This window comes from Sebastes umbrosus, chromosome 22 (genome assembly GCF_015220745.1).
Source record: "Sebastes umbrosus isolate fSebUmb1 chromosome 22, fSebUmb1.pri, whole genome shotgun sequence".
NCBI classification, from domain to species: domain Eukaryota; kingdom Metazoa; phylum Chordata; class Actinopteri; order Perciformes; family Sebastidae; genus Sebastes; species Sebastes umbrosus.
In genome coordinates this window covers 16,664,342-16,682,033 of record NC_051290.1, presented here as the reverse complement: position 1 = coordinate 16,682,033, position 17,692 = coordinate 16,664,342, and the positions used below count along the sequence as shown (strand labels likewise).

The window sequence follows — 17,692 nt, the reverse complement described above, 5'->3', positions numbered from 1 at the left end:
GCACAAACTTAAAGGGGATTGATGATATACAAAGATAAATATGGTCGTGCAACAAATCCACTTGGACTTTTCCAGTGCAGCGCATGATCTACAGAGACAGCAGCTTTTATAGCTTATTGTGAAGCAAAGTTACTGCGTAGGTGTTATGTTTCTATTAATAGAAACTACATGTAATCAGGGCTGTAGGTGGTAAACCATCTGTAGCTTTGAGTAGATTTCCGACCCATCTGTTTGTTGACGTTTGTCTCGAAGCATACTAGAATATATTTTGATAATTTAGAGCTGCACAACTGTCCCTAACCCCTAAACCAGCCTTTATGGATGGAGGATTGCAGATATACTCAGAATAATTGTTGGACTGGAATCATTTTTCTCATCTTGTTGTTGTTGTCTGAGTGGAGAGAAAAATGGTCTTTAGACATTTTGTGATTGGAAGTTTGAGCGTTGAATTGAGCGTTTGATTGTGCGCACATTCATATGGTTGTTGTCAACAGTATCATTTACATTATTTAAGCTTAATTTGTTGTTTTCAACCACTGGGGTGCAAAATATAACTTTGAATCACAAGTGTTGGACAAAACATATAAAAAAAAAAATACATTTACATTTTTTACTTAATAAGGAGCAGAACGTCTTTTGCTTTAAAGCAGCTTCATTCCTTCTCAAAGTCCTAAATTATACAGTATGTAACAAGATGTAGGACCGTGTTTTCATAGGAAAAGCAACTGACTAAATAGTCAGCCGTATCTTTAAATGCAGGAGTAAAACATTGCTGTTAATTGTGTTTAATGCTTCTTTTGACTCAAGAAAGGCAGGGTAAAATAGTGATTTTTTTGGTCTGTGAAGACGTGTTAAATTGTGTTGGACTCCTGATCTCATGAAATCACTTCTGCATTTTTTTTAGCAATATGTATGAGAACACATAATCACTTTTGTAAGATGCTAATGGAGCATTTGCAGTTTGCATCACAGATACAGGAAACAGGGTGATAGACGACTCGCCAACCCCAGTGTTCAGGAGTGCAGCTTTTTTGGTCTGTGAATTGTGAGCAGTTCAGTTGAACATTTTCTCCTCTTGGACTGTTTTGATTTGCGGAATTTTTGGAGATCTATACTCAAACAACAAGATTAGGGAAAACTGCAAAACTTCAGTATAATTCTGTGTTCTTACCCAACTAATCATCTTGTGAACCCTTTGTTTGTCTTGTGACTCTTTGTGGGGGTCCAACCAACCCCCAGGTTAGGAACAACTGGGCTGAACAATATGACCTGAAATTAATATCACGATAAGTAAAATTTTTCTAATACATCAGTGCATGTTATTTCCTTTCTCGTAATGGCTAATTTCTGATTTGTTTGTCCAAATTCTTAACAGTCTGACCATGTAAAGATTTTGGATTGGGCTTGGGCCATAGACTGTATATAAGAAGAGGACGTAGTCACCGTGACGTCACCCATTGGTTTGTGGACTGACGTTTTGAAGCCTCGAGTTCTGCGTTTTTGGCCGTCGCCATCTTGGTTTATGGCCTTCTGTTTTTTGCAACCAGAAGTGACATGAGAGGGTAGAGTTAAGTACAACCGAATAGGCTATCAAAATGTTAATATTAAAATACATGAACTGAAAACAAACTGTGAAAGGGTTAAAGTTCTAAGACAACAACCGAACACCGTGGTAGTGACTTGTCCATCACAAGGTAGCCACGCCCTAAAGCATACCCTGCTTTATTGGCTGTTTTACTCTAAATGAGACCATAATTTACTAAATAATCATCATGCTGTATTTAAGAAGACTTGAAACTAGTGATTGAGACCATAAACTCATGTTTACAATGTTTACTGAGGTAATAAATCAAGTGAGAAGTAGAGTCATTTTCTCATAGACCACTGGCTTGGGCTGATTAGTTGGTTGAATGTCTGGTTTGAGATGTCATCAGTTGTTGCAACTATCATCCGTTTTATTATATTGGATTCTGACAGTTTATTGAAAATTGTTAGGCTGTATGAGTTAATGAAGGTTGGTAAGAGATTTATACTTATTTATTTTCTGGCCCCAGACAGTTGCATCACAGTTGCAAACTGCAAGTGTCCATCTGTCCCTGCCAGCGACCTTTAACTGACCACTGCTCCTATTTTCTAATTATTATCAGGACTCATTCTGTAGTAGCAGACAGCGAAAGGGCAAAATGATTAATTATACAGTTTTGGAGTGGTCCTACCCACAATGTGGACACACATTTTTCAGCCACTCTTGTTGCATAACAATGCTTTTGCACATGAAGTGTTAATTGTCAGACCTACTGAAGCCGACACAAACTGATACTGTAAATGGGATTCAACATGGCGTGACGTGCCGCCGCCAGCTCGCTATGTAATCAATATTTTGTTTCTGAAAAGTCAAAGTTGTTTCTCACGCCCGCTGCAGTTGGACATCTCCATCAGTCCAGTCGGGCTTGTTTGCGAGAGTCAGCTGTGAGCGGCATGCTGAAATGACACATTGACAAAACGCCAGCCACTATGCACTCCTCCATTCGCTCTGTGAATAACCCAGCTTTAGGAGGCATGACTCGACCGGGGTAATATATGCATTAAAACTCTTGCAAAGAAATCACAGGATCCACTATCGTTGGGAACAGTGGGTTGCCATAGAAATTACAAGTGCTGAAGTTTCCCTTAGCAACAGTGTATTGAAAATAGACCAATCTGTCCAGCAGGGGCATGGCTGTAGGCTAAAAGATTAGGTTTTTAAACAGTATTTTCTTGGTGTTATTTGAATGTGTATGCAAGTTTTGAGTGCTTTAGATTCGAGTTAGTCTACGGATCAGCTTGAAGTTGATCTGTATTAACTCAGTGTGTGGTTTTATTGAACATTGTGGTTGTAAAAAAAAAGTCTCCTGTGACACTGCATTGAGAGTTTATATTGAGCCTTTGTGTAAGCACCTCTCATAAAGCTCTTGTCCCTCAGCTGTATCACTGGTTAAATTGGAATCATTGACATTTCTAGGCCAGCGACATGGGTCATTTGTATTTGCTGCAAAGTCGCAACATCCATTTGTGAGACATCTGCCACCGCTTGCAGACGTGACCTAAACTGTTGGTCCAAGGAGACCGTCATAAAGTTGTGGGGAAGGCCGAGGAAGACTCTTGTTAGATGCCATGTTGGAAGTGCATTACCCTGTGTTATTATTGTTCTGGTTTAGAGATTGTTCAATCATTCATGCCCCTTCCAAGGAACTCTGTCAATTATGGGGATGATTTGGAAATGTAGGCTTCAGTGCACAGGCACACATCACATTGTAGTGGCTTTGTAAACATTTTGTAGGAGATATTGCTTCATAAAGTACCATCCAGGGCTGAGATTTTGTGTCTTGGTGTCTTAAAACAGACACTTTCTGTAGCATTACTCTTTCTGTAAGCAAGTTAACTCCAGCGTTATCTGAACCGATGAGGTAAAAAGGTTTCTGCATCTATTTAAACTTGGGTGAAGTAATTTAGTTAGTCTGGGAAAAAAAAAGTCTTTAGCTTGCTGAGCTAAACAATATGTGCTCGCTCTGCCACAGTTAATGAGAGCCTGTCAGGAAAAACATACAATCTAATGATACCTGCCATCAGCGTGCTATGCTAATGACATACTGAGTGTGAATAAAGCATGTGGAGCATCATGGATTCTGACTTGAGTTATGCATCCATTACACCGCTGGTGTCCCACTGGGAAAACTTTGCACAGGTGTGTCAATTATAGATGCGTGTTTCACGCAATTAAAGCATTTTGTACTGGCGTGATGAATTAATAGTTGCTCCTTGGAAGTATGAGGAAAATCTTTGACATAATTGGACGTAATAAAACATTCTGCTGCCGCTGCTGGACATTTTATCTTGGTTTTTGTACCGGCAGGCGCTTCGCTCTATTAATTATCTATGTAAGAGGCTGGGACGGCAGGCAGCCTCAGTATGAATTCCTCCCAACAACAGCTGAGCCGAACAGTTCAGAGCTCAGCCAGCCTCGCAACTCCTGTGACGGGGAAGTTTCACACTGTCAGCCCGCAGTCACGATCGGCTGGAGAACAGCTACCGCTCGCCCTCGCCTGGACGACCGCACTTGACAGACATCATCCCTCTCTGATCTCAGATCAGAGCTCGCGTGTAGCAGCTTCTCAGCGGCTGGCAGGCACTTAGTTACTCAGGCAGAGTGGAGAACATTTCTCTGGCACCAAATTGACCCTCTTTTCTCATAATCCACCTCCTGTTTTCATTCGTGCTGAGTGGTAGAGAAAAGCAGCCTGTAATTTGTTCATAATATGATATTTGATACATGAAGACTTGGGCTTTAGAGATGTCCTTTACTTAAGAAAGTCATGGACTTCACATTTATGCTGGACACAGCTCCATAAAGCCTGCTCAGTGCACGGCGTGGCATGTGAAATGTATTCCTGTAACATTAGAAAGATCTCAGCCAGAGTGGAGCAGTAAACAGATCAGCTGCAGGAAGCTGTCACTCATGGTGACTTTCTTTGTGAGCTCAGGGATCCCGATCGACAAAATGTCAAAAAGTAATTAGCACTGAAAATAAAGCTGTGGCATACTATTAAATCCATACAAATTAGTTTTCATTGTAAAGTACGTATATACAAGCATAACGGTCAAGGACCTTGCTTTTCAGAACCGTAACTTTCTGTTTATTGACCAAACCAAGAAGTGTAAATATGCAATTTTAAACAGCTTTTCTGCTTCTGGGCCAGATATTCCCACAACTTGATCGCTAACTTGTAATCGATGAATCTTGACTGATGATTCCCCTCTCCTGCCGAATGAAACACCACCATTTGGGCTTTTTTTTTCCTTTCAGAGTGTGCACTCTGATTTGCTATCTCTTTTAATAAAATAGAGCCACCCAAATGACCTTGTCTTTTAGGCACAGAGTTTGATGAATTACCCTGCTACTGGTTCAATTTCTAAAAGAGTGTAGGGCCGGTGTACCCAGGTATGTCATTACGAAAGTTGCAAACAACGGAAAATAGTAATTTTCCGAAAACACATCTGCAACCCTTATTAAAACAATAAATAAATCAATTCCCAGTGTATCTGCATCCCCTTCTCACTCCATTTAATCACCAAGCATGGTATGTTTCAGTAATACCCCAGCTTGCATCCATGCCTTGCTCTCACCTTTTGTTCTTTATGGAGTAGCACCACTTTTCAAAAATAATTGTAAGATTACCCAGCCATGCCTCAGGCCAGAGTCATTTTTAGTGGTGCTTGGCTTGTAAGGTAATAACCGCTAACAATATGTGATTGCTTCTGTTCAGTGAATATATTCTCGACAGCCAGCTAACATAAACGCTCCTGTCTGTGTTTGTTTTCCAGATTACCCAGGAGCAGTTTATCCTCGCGTCCCAATCCCTGCATCTCCAGCGACCGGGCTGTGACGCCGTGTACCCGGTGGGGCTGTACGGCTGGCGGAAGAGATGCCTCTACTTCTTTCTGCTGCTGCTCCTGGTCACCATGATAGTTAACCTGGCCCTCACTGTCTGGATCATAAAGGTCATGAACTTCTCAGTGGTGAGTACGGCACGGCATCGTCCAAAATAAATCCAAGTCCATTAGTTTATTATTTAACACAATAACAATATGCAACATATTCATGAGTGAATTAGTTTTACAATAGCTGCTGTTTATTGTGAATTGGTGTGACTCTACTTACTATTCTTGACAACTAGTGTTTCCTGGAAAAATCTCCATTATAGGGCTGCAATTAATGGTTATTTTCATTATCACCTAATTTCTACATCATTTTTCAATTAATTGATCAACTGTTTTGTCAATAAAGTTGCCAAAAAAAACTGTGAAAAATGGCCATCAAAATTTTCTAGAGCCCAAGGCGATGTCTTCAAATCGCTCGTTTTGTTTGACAAACCATCTAAAATGCAAATATATTCTATTTACAATTATATAAAACAGAGAAAAGCAGCAAATCCTTACATTTGCCTGGCATTTTTGCTTGATAATGATCAGGTAATTATCAGAATTGTGACATTATTTTCTGTCAATTGATTAATCAATTAATGGACTTTTCATTTGAGAACTAGTCCACTTGAACAAAGAGATGATTTGTTTCAATGCATTGTTTTATTTGGGTAGTAGTAAGCATGAGCAGCTGTAGTTTGCATGGCTGGACAAAGAAAAGAGCACACAATGCAGAAACCCAAACAGAAAACCCAGAGAAATTATATAAAATATTCCAAATACCATAACAATTGTATTGCATTTTTAGCACTAAAGATGTTTTTATCATTTAAAAGAAGTTACAATTTTAAAGAGACTTTAGTTGGGTACATTGTCAAATGCAACGATCAGTTTCTTAATTCCTTCTGAAGACTCGTAGACTTACAATAAAAAGGCTTAGAGCTAGACTTCTTCACTTGCATAACATTAATTAGAATGCAACCATTAATTTGGAAATGTGTTTTGAGGGCAGACAATTAAACAGTAAGCCCTTTGCATACAGTGCACAGCAAGACTCAAACAAATATTGTCTTATATTGTGTTCTCAGAAAATATGACATGGATTTCAAATGAAAACGCAATGAAAACATGGCAAAAGAAAGCATCTATTACCAACACTGGGCCATGTTAAAATAATGGCAATAGCAACGTCAATCCGCTACATTGCATGGTTTGTTGACTCAGAGTTTGTCAGCTGACATTAATAAATTAATAATTTTACTGTATGTAGATCAAGTATAGGTTTTTCCTTTCTTTCTCTATGTTGACCTCAATACAAAGCCTCAGTGGAAGCATTTATTCATGCAGGCCCATTTCAAATCTCTCATGTTGTGTACTTCGTCTCATGTGGATTTGATAAAGAATTAGAAAAGACTTGGCAGCAGGACCAGCTGACACAGAATGTGTTAATCTCAAACGAAAACCAAACAGGCAGACGCTGCGAGCTCCTGTGACATTTCCAGGGACAATGCAAACAATTTAGCGTTTTTTCAACAAACTCGCGATGGCAACCCCCAACCCCCCCCCCCCTCTCCCCCTGTGACGGATGCGTCCCCTGACTATTACCATCACTCCTCTACTCCTTCGCCTCCCATCAATCTGTGTCACGAGTAAAAGACCTTATCAGTGCTGTTGGTGTCGCTCCAGAAAATGTACTTCGCTGCTCCCCATCTCTCAGGACTCGGGCAGCTCAATAAGAAAACAACGTGCCAAACTACACCCCGTCGTACTGGTATTATAGTCGAAACCTGTACATCCTGGCATGAGAGCATTGTTTCCTAGTTTTAAAGATGTCATTGCGGTTACGCTGTTCCAAAAAAAGCTGCCAGACAACACCAAAAGTTTCACCATTTCCTGCACCGATCTGGAGACATCACAAACAAAATCTGATCAATGAAGTTGTTCTCAAATCTTAAGAGTCAGTTACATGAACTTTCATCTTATAGGTGCGTGCTATGCTTATGAAGAATATGATAGATTAGTAAATTACTGCATTCGCACCATATAGTGTAAATGGTAATTACGAGCAGCCGAGTGGGGAAAAAAAACGTCGACTTCGATATCTGCCACTTGGTGAAAAGAACTACCGACATCATGTCAACAAACTGTTGGCAGAATGGCTGCAAATTCACCACCGCTGGCATTTACATGAAAATGAAATCCAATATTAACCCTAATAGAATTGATTCAGCTAATTTTGTAGGTGCTGTTGGTTTGTGTCTGGTTTCACTTGGTAAAAAAACGGCTACCAATAACACAACAAAAGTAGCAAATGTAGGCTTTTTAATCTGGTGTGATTACAAGGTTAGCACAAGGGCTAACCACCTTGGAATAATGCATGAACCCTCCCAAGTAAGAATAGTTTTTCTTGATCTTCTCATTCTGTCGAAATTGCATGAATGCACCCAATGCCCACATTAAAAAGTTGAAGTCCCAGAGTAGTCTCCAGGGTTATTTTCCCCCAGAGCCACACAAAACACCTGTTTTTGCAGGCTGACTAGCACCCCACATAACAAGCAAACTGACCTTTTATGTTTAAAAGCTGCTTTAAATCAAAGAAATCTAAGATGGCGAGGTTCCAAAATGTGTTGATGTCTTCCAAATAGAATGGAAATGTGTTCCTAGGACTTTGAGATGTCCTGCAAAAGACAACAAAGGAACACATTAATAAACATGAAATGCTTCTTTGTGTGCTTTAAATGCAGACTCCACTACTAATTCCTGCTCAAAAACCAAACCCATTACATCCATTACCATTTCCCTTTTTTTTCTGAACAGAATACATTTCGCAGGCACACCTGGATGTGTGACTCATTCATTCTTGACTTCTTCACTTGTCTGGAAAAATCAGTCGCAATGGCTGTTTAGTCTGTGTCTGCGCCATCTTTGACAACTTATCCTCTGCACTGGATCAAAATGAAGTATACAGAAGCCTTGTAAAGTTCAACAGTGACAAGGTTAGAACCACGTCATTCACAAAACAACTTGAGGGTGACCTTGGGTGTCTTTGTCTCTAGACTTTTCTTTTAAATCTTGCAAAGCAAAACCTTCTAGTTGTTGTTTTTCCACTTCAGAAACATCGCCTCTATCTGTTCTTTTCCTTTCTGTCACTGATGCTGAGGAACCCATCCAGGCCTTCAGCACGTCACGACCGAACCGTCGTAACGCCCTCCCGTTTGTCCTGCCACCCACCCACTCATCTGACTGACTGCGGCTTGTACTGAACTCGTCACACCCACCACATAACCTCCACTTCAGCACAGGAGTGACTTTAACGTCTGGCTGCTGACATACAGTACAAATAACTCCCCACCCACCTCCTCCGCTCCTCTGACTTTGTCCTCCCGTCTGTCCCCCAATCCTGGCTCTCTACCATGTATGATGGAGCTCTCCTCGCTGTACTCCGCCTCTATAATTTACTATCTCCATCCATTTGTGCTGCTAGCACTATGGATTCTTTCGACTCATCCGTCAGGGCCCATCTGTTCACTCACATCCTCACAAAGTTGTCAAACTTCACTTTGCTCATTGTGGTGTGGAAAGGTATAACCTTGCCCAATTTTCCACTGAACTATCTGCAACCAAATCAGTTCCTCAATAATATAAATGAGGTGAAAAATATGCAGTGAAGTTGCAGAATCGTGCTTCTAAGGATATTCCAATCAAGTCATTTTGCCCCTGATCCTGATCCGAGTCATTTAATATTGAGTATCTGCGCCTATACCGTGTCCTGATCCGATACTTCTATTTTCCAAGATAATGCAGCTGCACAGTACACACTTCAAGTACATTATTACGTTATTAAGCCTCACCTTGATCGGCCTCGATACTGATCTTTGAGATTGGATCAGGATGTCCCCGCAACTAGCTCATCTAAATGTAATGCAGTCGTTGCTTTTGCTCTGCTGCTCATAAGTTTTTAAATGACCATACCCGTGGTTGCAGCCCATTTACTTAAAGTCACAACCAACCATCTGTCAAACCATGCTGCTGTGTTTTTACAAATTTGGATTTATGTTTCCTACTCTCCAGGCAACCACTGACTTCTATTTACGCCTTTACAGTATGAAAATAAAGTAGCAGACTCTTAAAACTTGCTTGAGTTGTGGAATTTATCACGGCGAGCATCAAGCCTGCATTAACCTTTTGTCAAAGTTACATCGTAATTATTTGAGGTAATTCACTGCAGACTTTTAAAATCAATACGCACTTAAACCGCAATTAACAGGCCGCAAAGAAAATCTTTAATAAAAATCAACACAGACTTGATGCTCACGGTGATGGATACACAGCTTTCAAGAGCTCGCTAACTGATTTTCACACCACATAGAAATAAATGAAAACCAATGGTCAGTAGGAAATATGTGTCTAAAAATCTAAAACTACAGCCCGTATTCAGAAATGAGTTAAGGAACTAAAACCTGAAAATACACTAGTATTATCTAGTAAGGTGGCTTCTGAAAGGCCAATTTAGTCAAGTTTTTTGATGCATATAGTTTGGGATGTACCAATCCAACTTTCTCTTTTCAACTCTAGGTATCTGCTGATACCAAGTACTGATCCAATATCATTGCTCAGAAATTTAAATCTCACTGGGATCATTATTTATTAGGGCTGTCAGTAGATTAAAATATTTAATTGCGGTTAATCACATGATTGTCCATGGTTAATCGGGATTAATCAGAAATTAATTGCACATTTTGTATCTGTTCAAAATGTACCTTAAAGGGAGATTTGTCAAGTATTTAATACTCTTATCAACATGGGAGTGGGCAAATATGCTGCTTTATACAAATGTATGTATATACTTTATTATTGGAAATCAATAAACAACACAAAACAATGACAAATATTGTCCATAAACCCTCACAGGTACTGCATGGCAAACTGCAGCCCAACAGGCAACAACAGCTGTCAGTGTGTCAGTGTGCTGACTTGACTATGACTTGCCCCAAACTGCATGTGATTATCATAAAGTGGGCATGTCTGTAAAGGGGAGAATCGTGGGTACCCATAGAACCCATTTTCATTCACATATCTTGAGGTCAGAGGTCAAGGGACCGTTTGAAAATGGCAATGCCAGTTTTTCCTCCCCAAAATTTAGTGTAACTTTGGAGTGTTATTTATCCTCTTTCGCTGAACTAACTAAACAAGCGAAGCTAGTATGACATGGTTGGCATGTATGCCTAAGGTTTTTCTAGTTTCATATGATGCCAGTATCTTCACTCTAGCTTTAAGCCCACTACAACCTAAAAATTGCAAGTTACGTTAATACGTTAAGTTAATTAGTGGCGTTAAAACGAATTTGCATAGCAAAATACTGAGTTTTATGATGAAATTGATGAGAAAACTTGTATTTAACATGGATTGATCATGTGTGGCTGATACTTAGTCAGCTTGATAAGGTTAGCATCGACTCTGTTATCTACCTGATGCATCAAATCAGTGCATTCAAATAATGTAAACATCAGCTCTAAGCCAACTAATCTAAATCTGCATGAGCATAAATCCGATTCTTTCTTTTGTCATTTCCATGAATCCCCTCAACATTCCCATCCACAGCTGCCACATTAGCCTGGTTCTCCTCAGTCAGCCTCCCACTGCACGCAGCCTGTCACCCTGACACTGCCGAGTGTCTGTGGCATTGTCACCTCGATGTCATGTCCTACTTCTTCCCTGTCACTCAACGCCGCTGCCCGTCTGGCACGCAGCCGCTCCCGCTCTTCCTAATGCAGTTCAGCGAACAGCAGGACTCAATGTTTTATGCATGGAAGAAGATATAGTCCTTTTAAATCAACACTGCTCATCACAATATCACTGATGATGATGATGATTTGTGTTTCAGGACGGGATGGGAAACCTTCAGTTGAAGCAGGACGGGATTCGCCTGGAGGGAGTCTCTGAGTTTCTCTTGCCTCTCTACGTCAATGAGATCCAGTCCAGAAGGGTAAGTTGCTCCTTTTGCTCTCCTCAACATCTTGCCTGTAGATCAATACTTTGATAAACTAGGAATAAGTACCATCGACTGAAAAGCATGTGAAAATCCCTCGCATGGAAAGCTCTCTCCAAAGCTGCAGACAAGCTGGTATTGATCTCACAATGTCGAGGAAGTTATGATCAATTAATTTGCAACAAAAGCCAGCTTCCCTCGGAGCTCTGACTTGACGATAACTTTGATGTTACCTTATATTTGTGCCTGGATGGGAGAGATTCTCTCCGTCCTCTCCTCCTCCTCCTCCTCATTTCCTGTCATCCACCAACAGTGCACTATCAGGGCCTCCCATCGGCAGGAGATGGGTAATAGGCTGCCTCTCAGCTCCTCTCAGGCCACATACAACCCTACAGGAGATTACAGACGATTACAGAGGGACCAGAGTCCCCCCGCTGGATTTCCAATCAAGCCCACGCGATAAATTCCCCTCTTCCACTTCCTCCCTCCCTTTTCTCTCTTCTTTGATGTTTAGTAGATTAACCAACACAGCTCCAGTGCAAAGTTGATCCAAATTTCCTTCTCCCACACGAATCACAGACGCTCAGTTGGATCATCCCCTTTTTCAGTGATTAGCCATGGTGCAGAAAGCAATTTCAAGCACTGGAAGCTGGGGTTCCATGTAAATTTGATTTTTTTGAGGGACGTCGACGGAGGAAGTGGCTTCGATAGTGGGTACAATTTGCCACAGCAGATTTGGAAACAACTTGGAAATTGCCCACTCTTGCTCTTTGATCTCCTAGTTGGAGCTAAATGTTGATTTAAATATAACAGTTCGGCGCTTAGCAATAGCAAACACCTCAAGGCCATAGCAGACGCCCAAACGAACATCGGACAAAGCCAATATTTCATTCTCCCGGCACAATACCACCTGCAGACATTTTTACTGTCTTGTTTTACAGACAGGCTGTGCAGTGGCCGCCTTATCTACCGGCACCAGAGATATTTGCAGGACAAAAAATCTCTGTGGGTCACTCGATATTTCTCACCTGAGGAAATATGTCAAGCACTGTGAGAGCAGGGGATTATGGTTATCCAATGAGTTTACACCACAGTGCACAGTGCTGTTCTTCAGTCAGATAACCACCGCTGATCAATAAGTCATTACCACAAACAGCAGTGAACTCTGTAGTGCACCGCGGAAGTTAAATATAGTATGACTATTTCTTTTTTTTATATGTTCACCAAGTCCCGAGCTGCTGTCGAGGCCGAACTCAAAGTAGCTTTCGTTTTATTTCTCGTGGATCAATCAGTGCTTTGAATCTTCAGCAATGACTGAAGCCGTAATCTGTGAATACCAAGTGGAAATAACTCCCTCAGTGTTTTTGGCAGGAACTCTGATAGCTGGCAGCAAATTACAGGCTAAGTAGCCCCTTGAATCAGCGCTCTCAGTAGCAGTTTGTGAAGTGAGAGCTGGTAACTTTGCACAAACGGTTTACGGTGGTTGCAATCCCTGCCAAGTAAAAAAAAAAAAAAAGATATGCATACAGTACAACAGATGTGTTTTGTGGAGTTTACAGACACTTTTACAGGCCATTTGCAGTCATATTCTGAATTACAGACCCAATTTTGCATTGATATTTTGCAATAGAGTATTTTCAATTCAATACAGCTTTATATATGGTTGCAATTATGCACCTGAATTGTAATTCCTGTTAATTTTGAAAAAAAAATTACCAAGCTGCTGGTGTACGATTTATTACATTAATAATAAATAATTAAATAAATGTATATTTATGTATTTATTTGTTACATTTTGTTTTTACAAAGTGAGGAAAGCAATGTTTAAATCAAGCCTGATGTTGCCTTACACATAAAAGATTGATCCCACTCACTTCCACACAGTGAGACATAGAGCTTATTAATTAAACACTGGTATCGGGGTCAGTACTCTGTATCGGACGATACCCAAAGTTCAGGCATCGTTATCGGTATCGGAACTGAAAAAATCGGATCGATGCATCCCTAATAATGATATCTATGATGATGATGTCGCCCAGCCCTACCATGCACCATACAGACTATATACTGGGTTATATAATATATCCATCTCGCTCTGTATCTTTCACACTATGGTGGCAAAGTGCAGACTCCAGTGCCTTTTTAATGTTGATGCTTCACATTTCCTGCCTGCTGTGTGTGTGAACCCAGTCGGTCACAGCTGCCTCTCCAAACTTCTGATTTGGTAACAGTGTGCCTCTGGCAGGCGAAATCTGAAGTGCAGAGTTGATTTCAAGCACTTAAAAATTAGAGCCCCATTGTTGCGTTCACATCTGAAATTGCAGGCATTGTGTGGCACTCCTGCTCGAAGGTTCAAGTGTAACTTGGACTACAGACACTCAATATTATGATCGTTTTAATACGTGTGAATAATGTTGGCCTCTTTTTGCAGTAGCTTTCACGTATTCCTGCTGAGCTTTCTGTCAAATCTGACAGGCAGATGGATGGATGGAATATTGTGTATATTATTTTTCCTCACCCTGGGGGCTCCCCCTATGCACGTCTGCTTATCTATCCATTCATCCATCAGTCTGTCAGCTTTTACAGATGCCATAGAACCCGTACACGTGAATCATTACGGCGAAAAGAAGCCAATATGAGGACCATGAAAAAGATTTGCCAGGACAACCAGTCTTTGAAATCCAGTTTACACCTTAAAATTTCAAACATATGATTACACACGTGAAAGCCACAGTACTACTGTAATTTCAGGCATGCAAAAGCAGTTTGACGCTTGAGATTTCACCCATCTGAAAGCAACAAAGCGGCTGCAATTTCATACTTTAGAAATCTTGCCACCTGCCAGAGGAACATTGCATTCATGATTTCAAGCGTTTGCGAAACCGAATGTTTGAGCAGGCATTTCTCACCCCTGTCACTTTCCTCACACAGAAACTTCAAACAGGGAAGATCAAGTAATGTTAGTTCAAAGACAAACATGTTGTCTGTGAACCTTTTAGTATGGCTGTTGCAGGCATTGGCAGAACATGTTGGTTTCTGGCAATGCTGGTGTAATGGCTGCTTATTGGTTGAAACGTCAAATTGTCAGACACTCTCGGTTTTTATCCATCTGGATATGTTACTACAAACTTCTGCACAGTTTTCTGTTTCTTTTACTTCCCGAACCTTCCCTTTTCAAATTTTGAATATCGCAGAAAATGCATCATTTGTGAATCCACACAGACTACGCCTCTGTTTTGGTCAAGAGTTAAATGAAATATGAATTATTTAGTATACAATATTTCTTTTTGCAGAAAGTCACATTTTATCTTATTGAGCTAATGCATTTTTGATTTCCGTTAGACTTCCTGCAAACACTTGAAAGGAATACACGAAGGAGACAAGTCTTGGGTTTGGTGATTTGTCTTGGAATAGCTCCTGGTTTGCACATGCATTAGGGTAATAATGTCTGCCGCTGCTTGAGGACAACGGAGGCCAAATTAGATTTGATGAGCAGATACATTTTTTAGCAGAGTGGTCAGTCCACTGACATTTGATGTTTTTAGTGTTTTGTAAATTGATGTATTCCAGTGAATTTCAATCATGGACCGTTGCAATGTTGTATTTTATTCATTTTAAGAACTACAGGAGCTGATTTCCCTGATTAGTTCCTTCTCTCTGCTTGAACGTGTTTAGAGAAAAAAAATCAGCTGCAGGGTTTAGCCTGCAGCCTTTGATGCGATTGCACACGGTTAAAGGCCACTGATGCAAACAGCAGGTGGACATGAAAGCAGGCAGGGGGCCGGGGAAGTACAGTAGATACAATTTCTGTACGTCTTGGTCTCTGTGACTCTTTCCAGCTACGACTTCCACCCTATTAGTGATAGGGCTGTGTATTGGCAAGAATCTGGCGTTACAATATATATCATGATACAGGGGTAACGATTCAATATATCGCGATATATTGCGATACTGTAAGCAAAGCGATATGTTGCTATTTTCTTTTTTTTATTACATTTTTAACACACCAGATATACATTATTTTAGAATAGGCAAAAATAACACATTTGTATTGCATGCAAAAAACTGCAAGTGATTATCATAAGGTGGGCATATCTGTAAAGAGGAGACTCGTGGGTACCCATAGAACCCATTTTCATTCACATATCTTGAGGTCAGAGGTCAACAGACCCCTGTGAAAATTCACATGCCAGTTTTTCCTTGCCAAAATGTAGCATAGATTTGGAGCATTATTTAGCCTCCTTCCCGACAGTCTAGTATGACATTATTGATACCAATGGACTCCTTAGGTTTTTCTAGTTTCATATGATGCCAGTAACATCACTCTAGCTTTAAAACTGAGCCCGCTACAACCTCTGAAATATCAAACGGCAGCCGGGCCCGACGGCTGCTGTTGGATTTTTAAGAGGTTAATTAAAAATCAATACAGTGTTTTGGGGAATCGATACAGTATCGATCAACATAATATGGCGACACTCCATGTGTATCGATATTTTCACACACCCCTAATTAGTGACGGCACTGCAGAGGGGCAAATTTCAACAACTGTCTGACATATAAGCAGTTACTATTTTTTTGCTTTATTAGAAAAACAAAAGCCTTCCTTAATTATAATAAAGCCTGCAATGAACACAAAGTTTAAATTGTTATGTATGCATTGTTTTTATAAGAGGAGTGAGGAAGTAAATGGCCCAAATAATTGGCCACTTGTGATTTGTTTTAACAAGTAACTCGTATTCATATTATTCCGTTCCGACTCTATTATGGCAATTTGAAATCAAGAGAAAAACTCTGAAATTGCATTTTTGCACTCTCTCCCTCAATGTGAGAAACAATGTTGTTGTATGAGGCAACACAGTGCCCACATACAGTTAATCAAATCTCTGCTGTTCAGGCTGTTGGCTCTCCTTATCATCTCCGGGGACCCTGACTCATCTATAAATAGCATCAGATGCAGGTGTATCTTTATTGGAGTGAAACTTCTCCCTCACCGAGTCTCACCTACTTGCGTTGGAGATGCACGACAAAAGCTGATTGTAAGCACCAGTTCCAAGTCTGCAGATGAGGGCTAAAGCCATCCGCATGTTGAACTCTCGCAGCTTTAAATCAAAGCTTTTTTGGAGCAAACTGCAGCAGTGCCAAAGAGATCTGAACATCCTTCAAACCAAGCTTGCTAGAACCAATTTAATTTGGCTAACAGTATTGCATCGAAATACAAGGGCCTTTTTTTTAATGTGAAAAATATTAAGTATGCTGGCAAACATGTTCCAAAACAGCCTGTACCCTGCGTGGAAAGAGCCTGCCTGCAATATTTAATATTCGGATGAGGGAAATGAAGACATAATAAGCGTGCCTTTTCAACTTGTGACAATTTTTTTCTTCATTATATTTACTTGTTCAGCTCGGTATGCAAATGGGCTTCTAGCACAACAATCGAAAATAATTAAAATTCAAATATAGTTATGCAAATATTGGGTTAGGATTACAGTTAAATCCCGAGCAGAGCTCTTTATCTGTGCTTTAAAGGTCTGCGTTTTATTTTACACTCGCTCGCTCACAGGAAGGTTGTACCATCATACGAGGTTGCTTTGTTTTAAACTGTTTCCATCGAAGCAGTGTGCCGTGCTCTCGCTTTCAGCTGTGATGTTATTCATTGTATGCAGGGAAGCATCCTTTGCCTTACAGCAGCCATGGTAATTTTTCAGTCTGACGGGGCCCAGTGCACCTACGACAACAGGCTCCATTTATGTGCATTCACTCTGATCTGCACTTGACCTTCCTCAACGGGCGCAGCGACTAAAAAGCCTTTTATGTGATCTGAAAGAAGTGTTCAGAGCAACGGCGTCTCAGTTACGGCCCCCAGGAAACAGTTTAAGACCTATAAACTCTTTAAAGGGATGCTTTCGAATCAAGAACTCAAATTTCTTCATGATGCCGTGTCTTCCTGGAGAACTTCTGTTCATGATACGCATTTATAGCGGGAAGGAGCAAGCGGGGAATGAAAATGAACCGAATGACCTCTGCAAAGTTACACAGCACACAGGCACGCTTCTTTTGGGAGGGCATGAAGTTAATCAAACCTATTAGACTGCATCACGGCATGACTATTATCTCACATGTAAAACTGTAGCTAAATGCTAAAACAAAGCTGCACTAATTAATACCTTTATATTAACAATGGGTCTAATTGTGTAATATGAAAGGGGTTACTCGTCGTGGGGATGAACACAAGAGAATTTTTCA

General features: G+C 40.5%; 1 protein-coding gene and 1 long non-coding RNA gene across 2 annotated transcripts in view; both read left to right on the top strand.

Annotated features, from left to right (window-relative positions):
- The window catches only part of LOC119481616, a 319,631-nt gene that overhangs the window by 272,689 nt on the left and 29,250 nt on the right, over nucleotides 1–17,692 (top strand). The gene's annotated exons all lie outside the window — the stretch shown is intronic.
- The window catches only part of LOC119481611 (zeta-sarcoglycan-like), a 40,216-nt gene that overhangs the window by 3,679 nt on the left and 18,845 nt on the right, over nucleotides 1–17,692 (top strand). Inside the window, exons 2-3 of the mRNA XM_037758714.1 lie at nucleotides 5,362–5,556; nucleotides 11,345–11,446. Of these exons, the coding sequence (XP_037614642.1) occupies nucleotides 5,362–5,556; nucleotides 11,345–11,446 (297 nt within the window). The remainder of the gene's footprint in view (nucleotides 1–5,361; nucleotides 5,557–11,344; nucleotides 11,447–17,692) is intronic.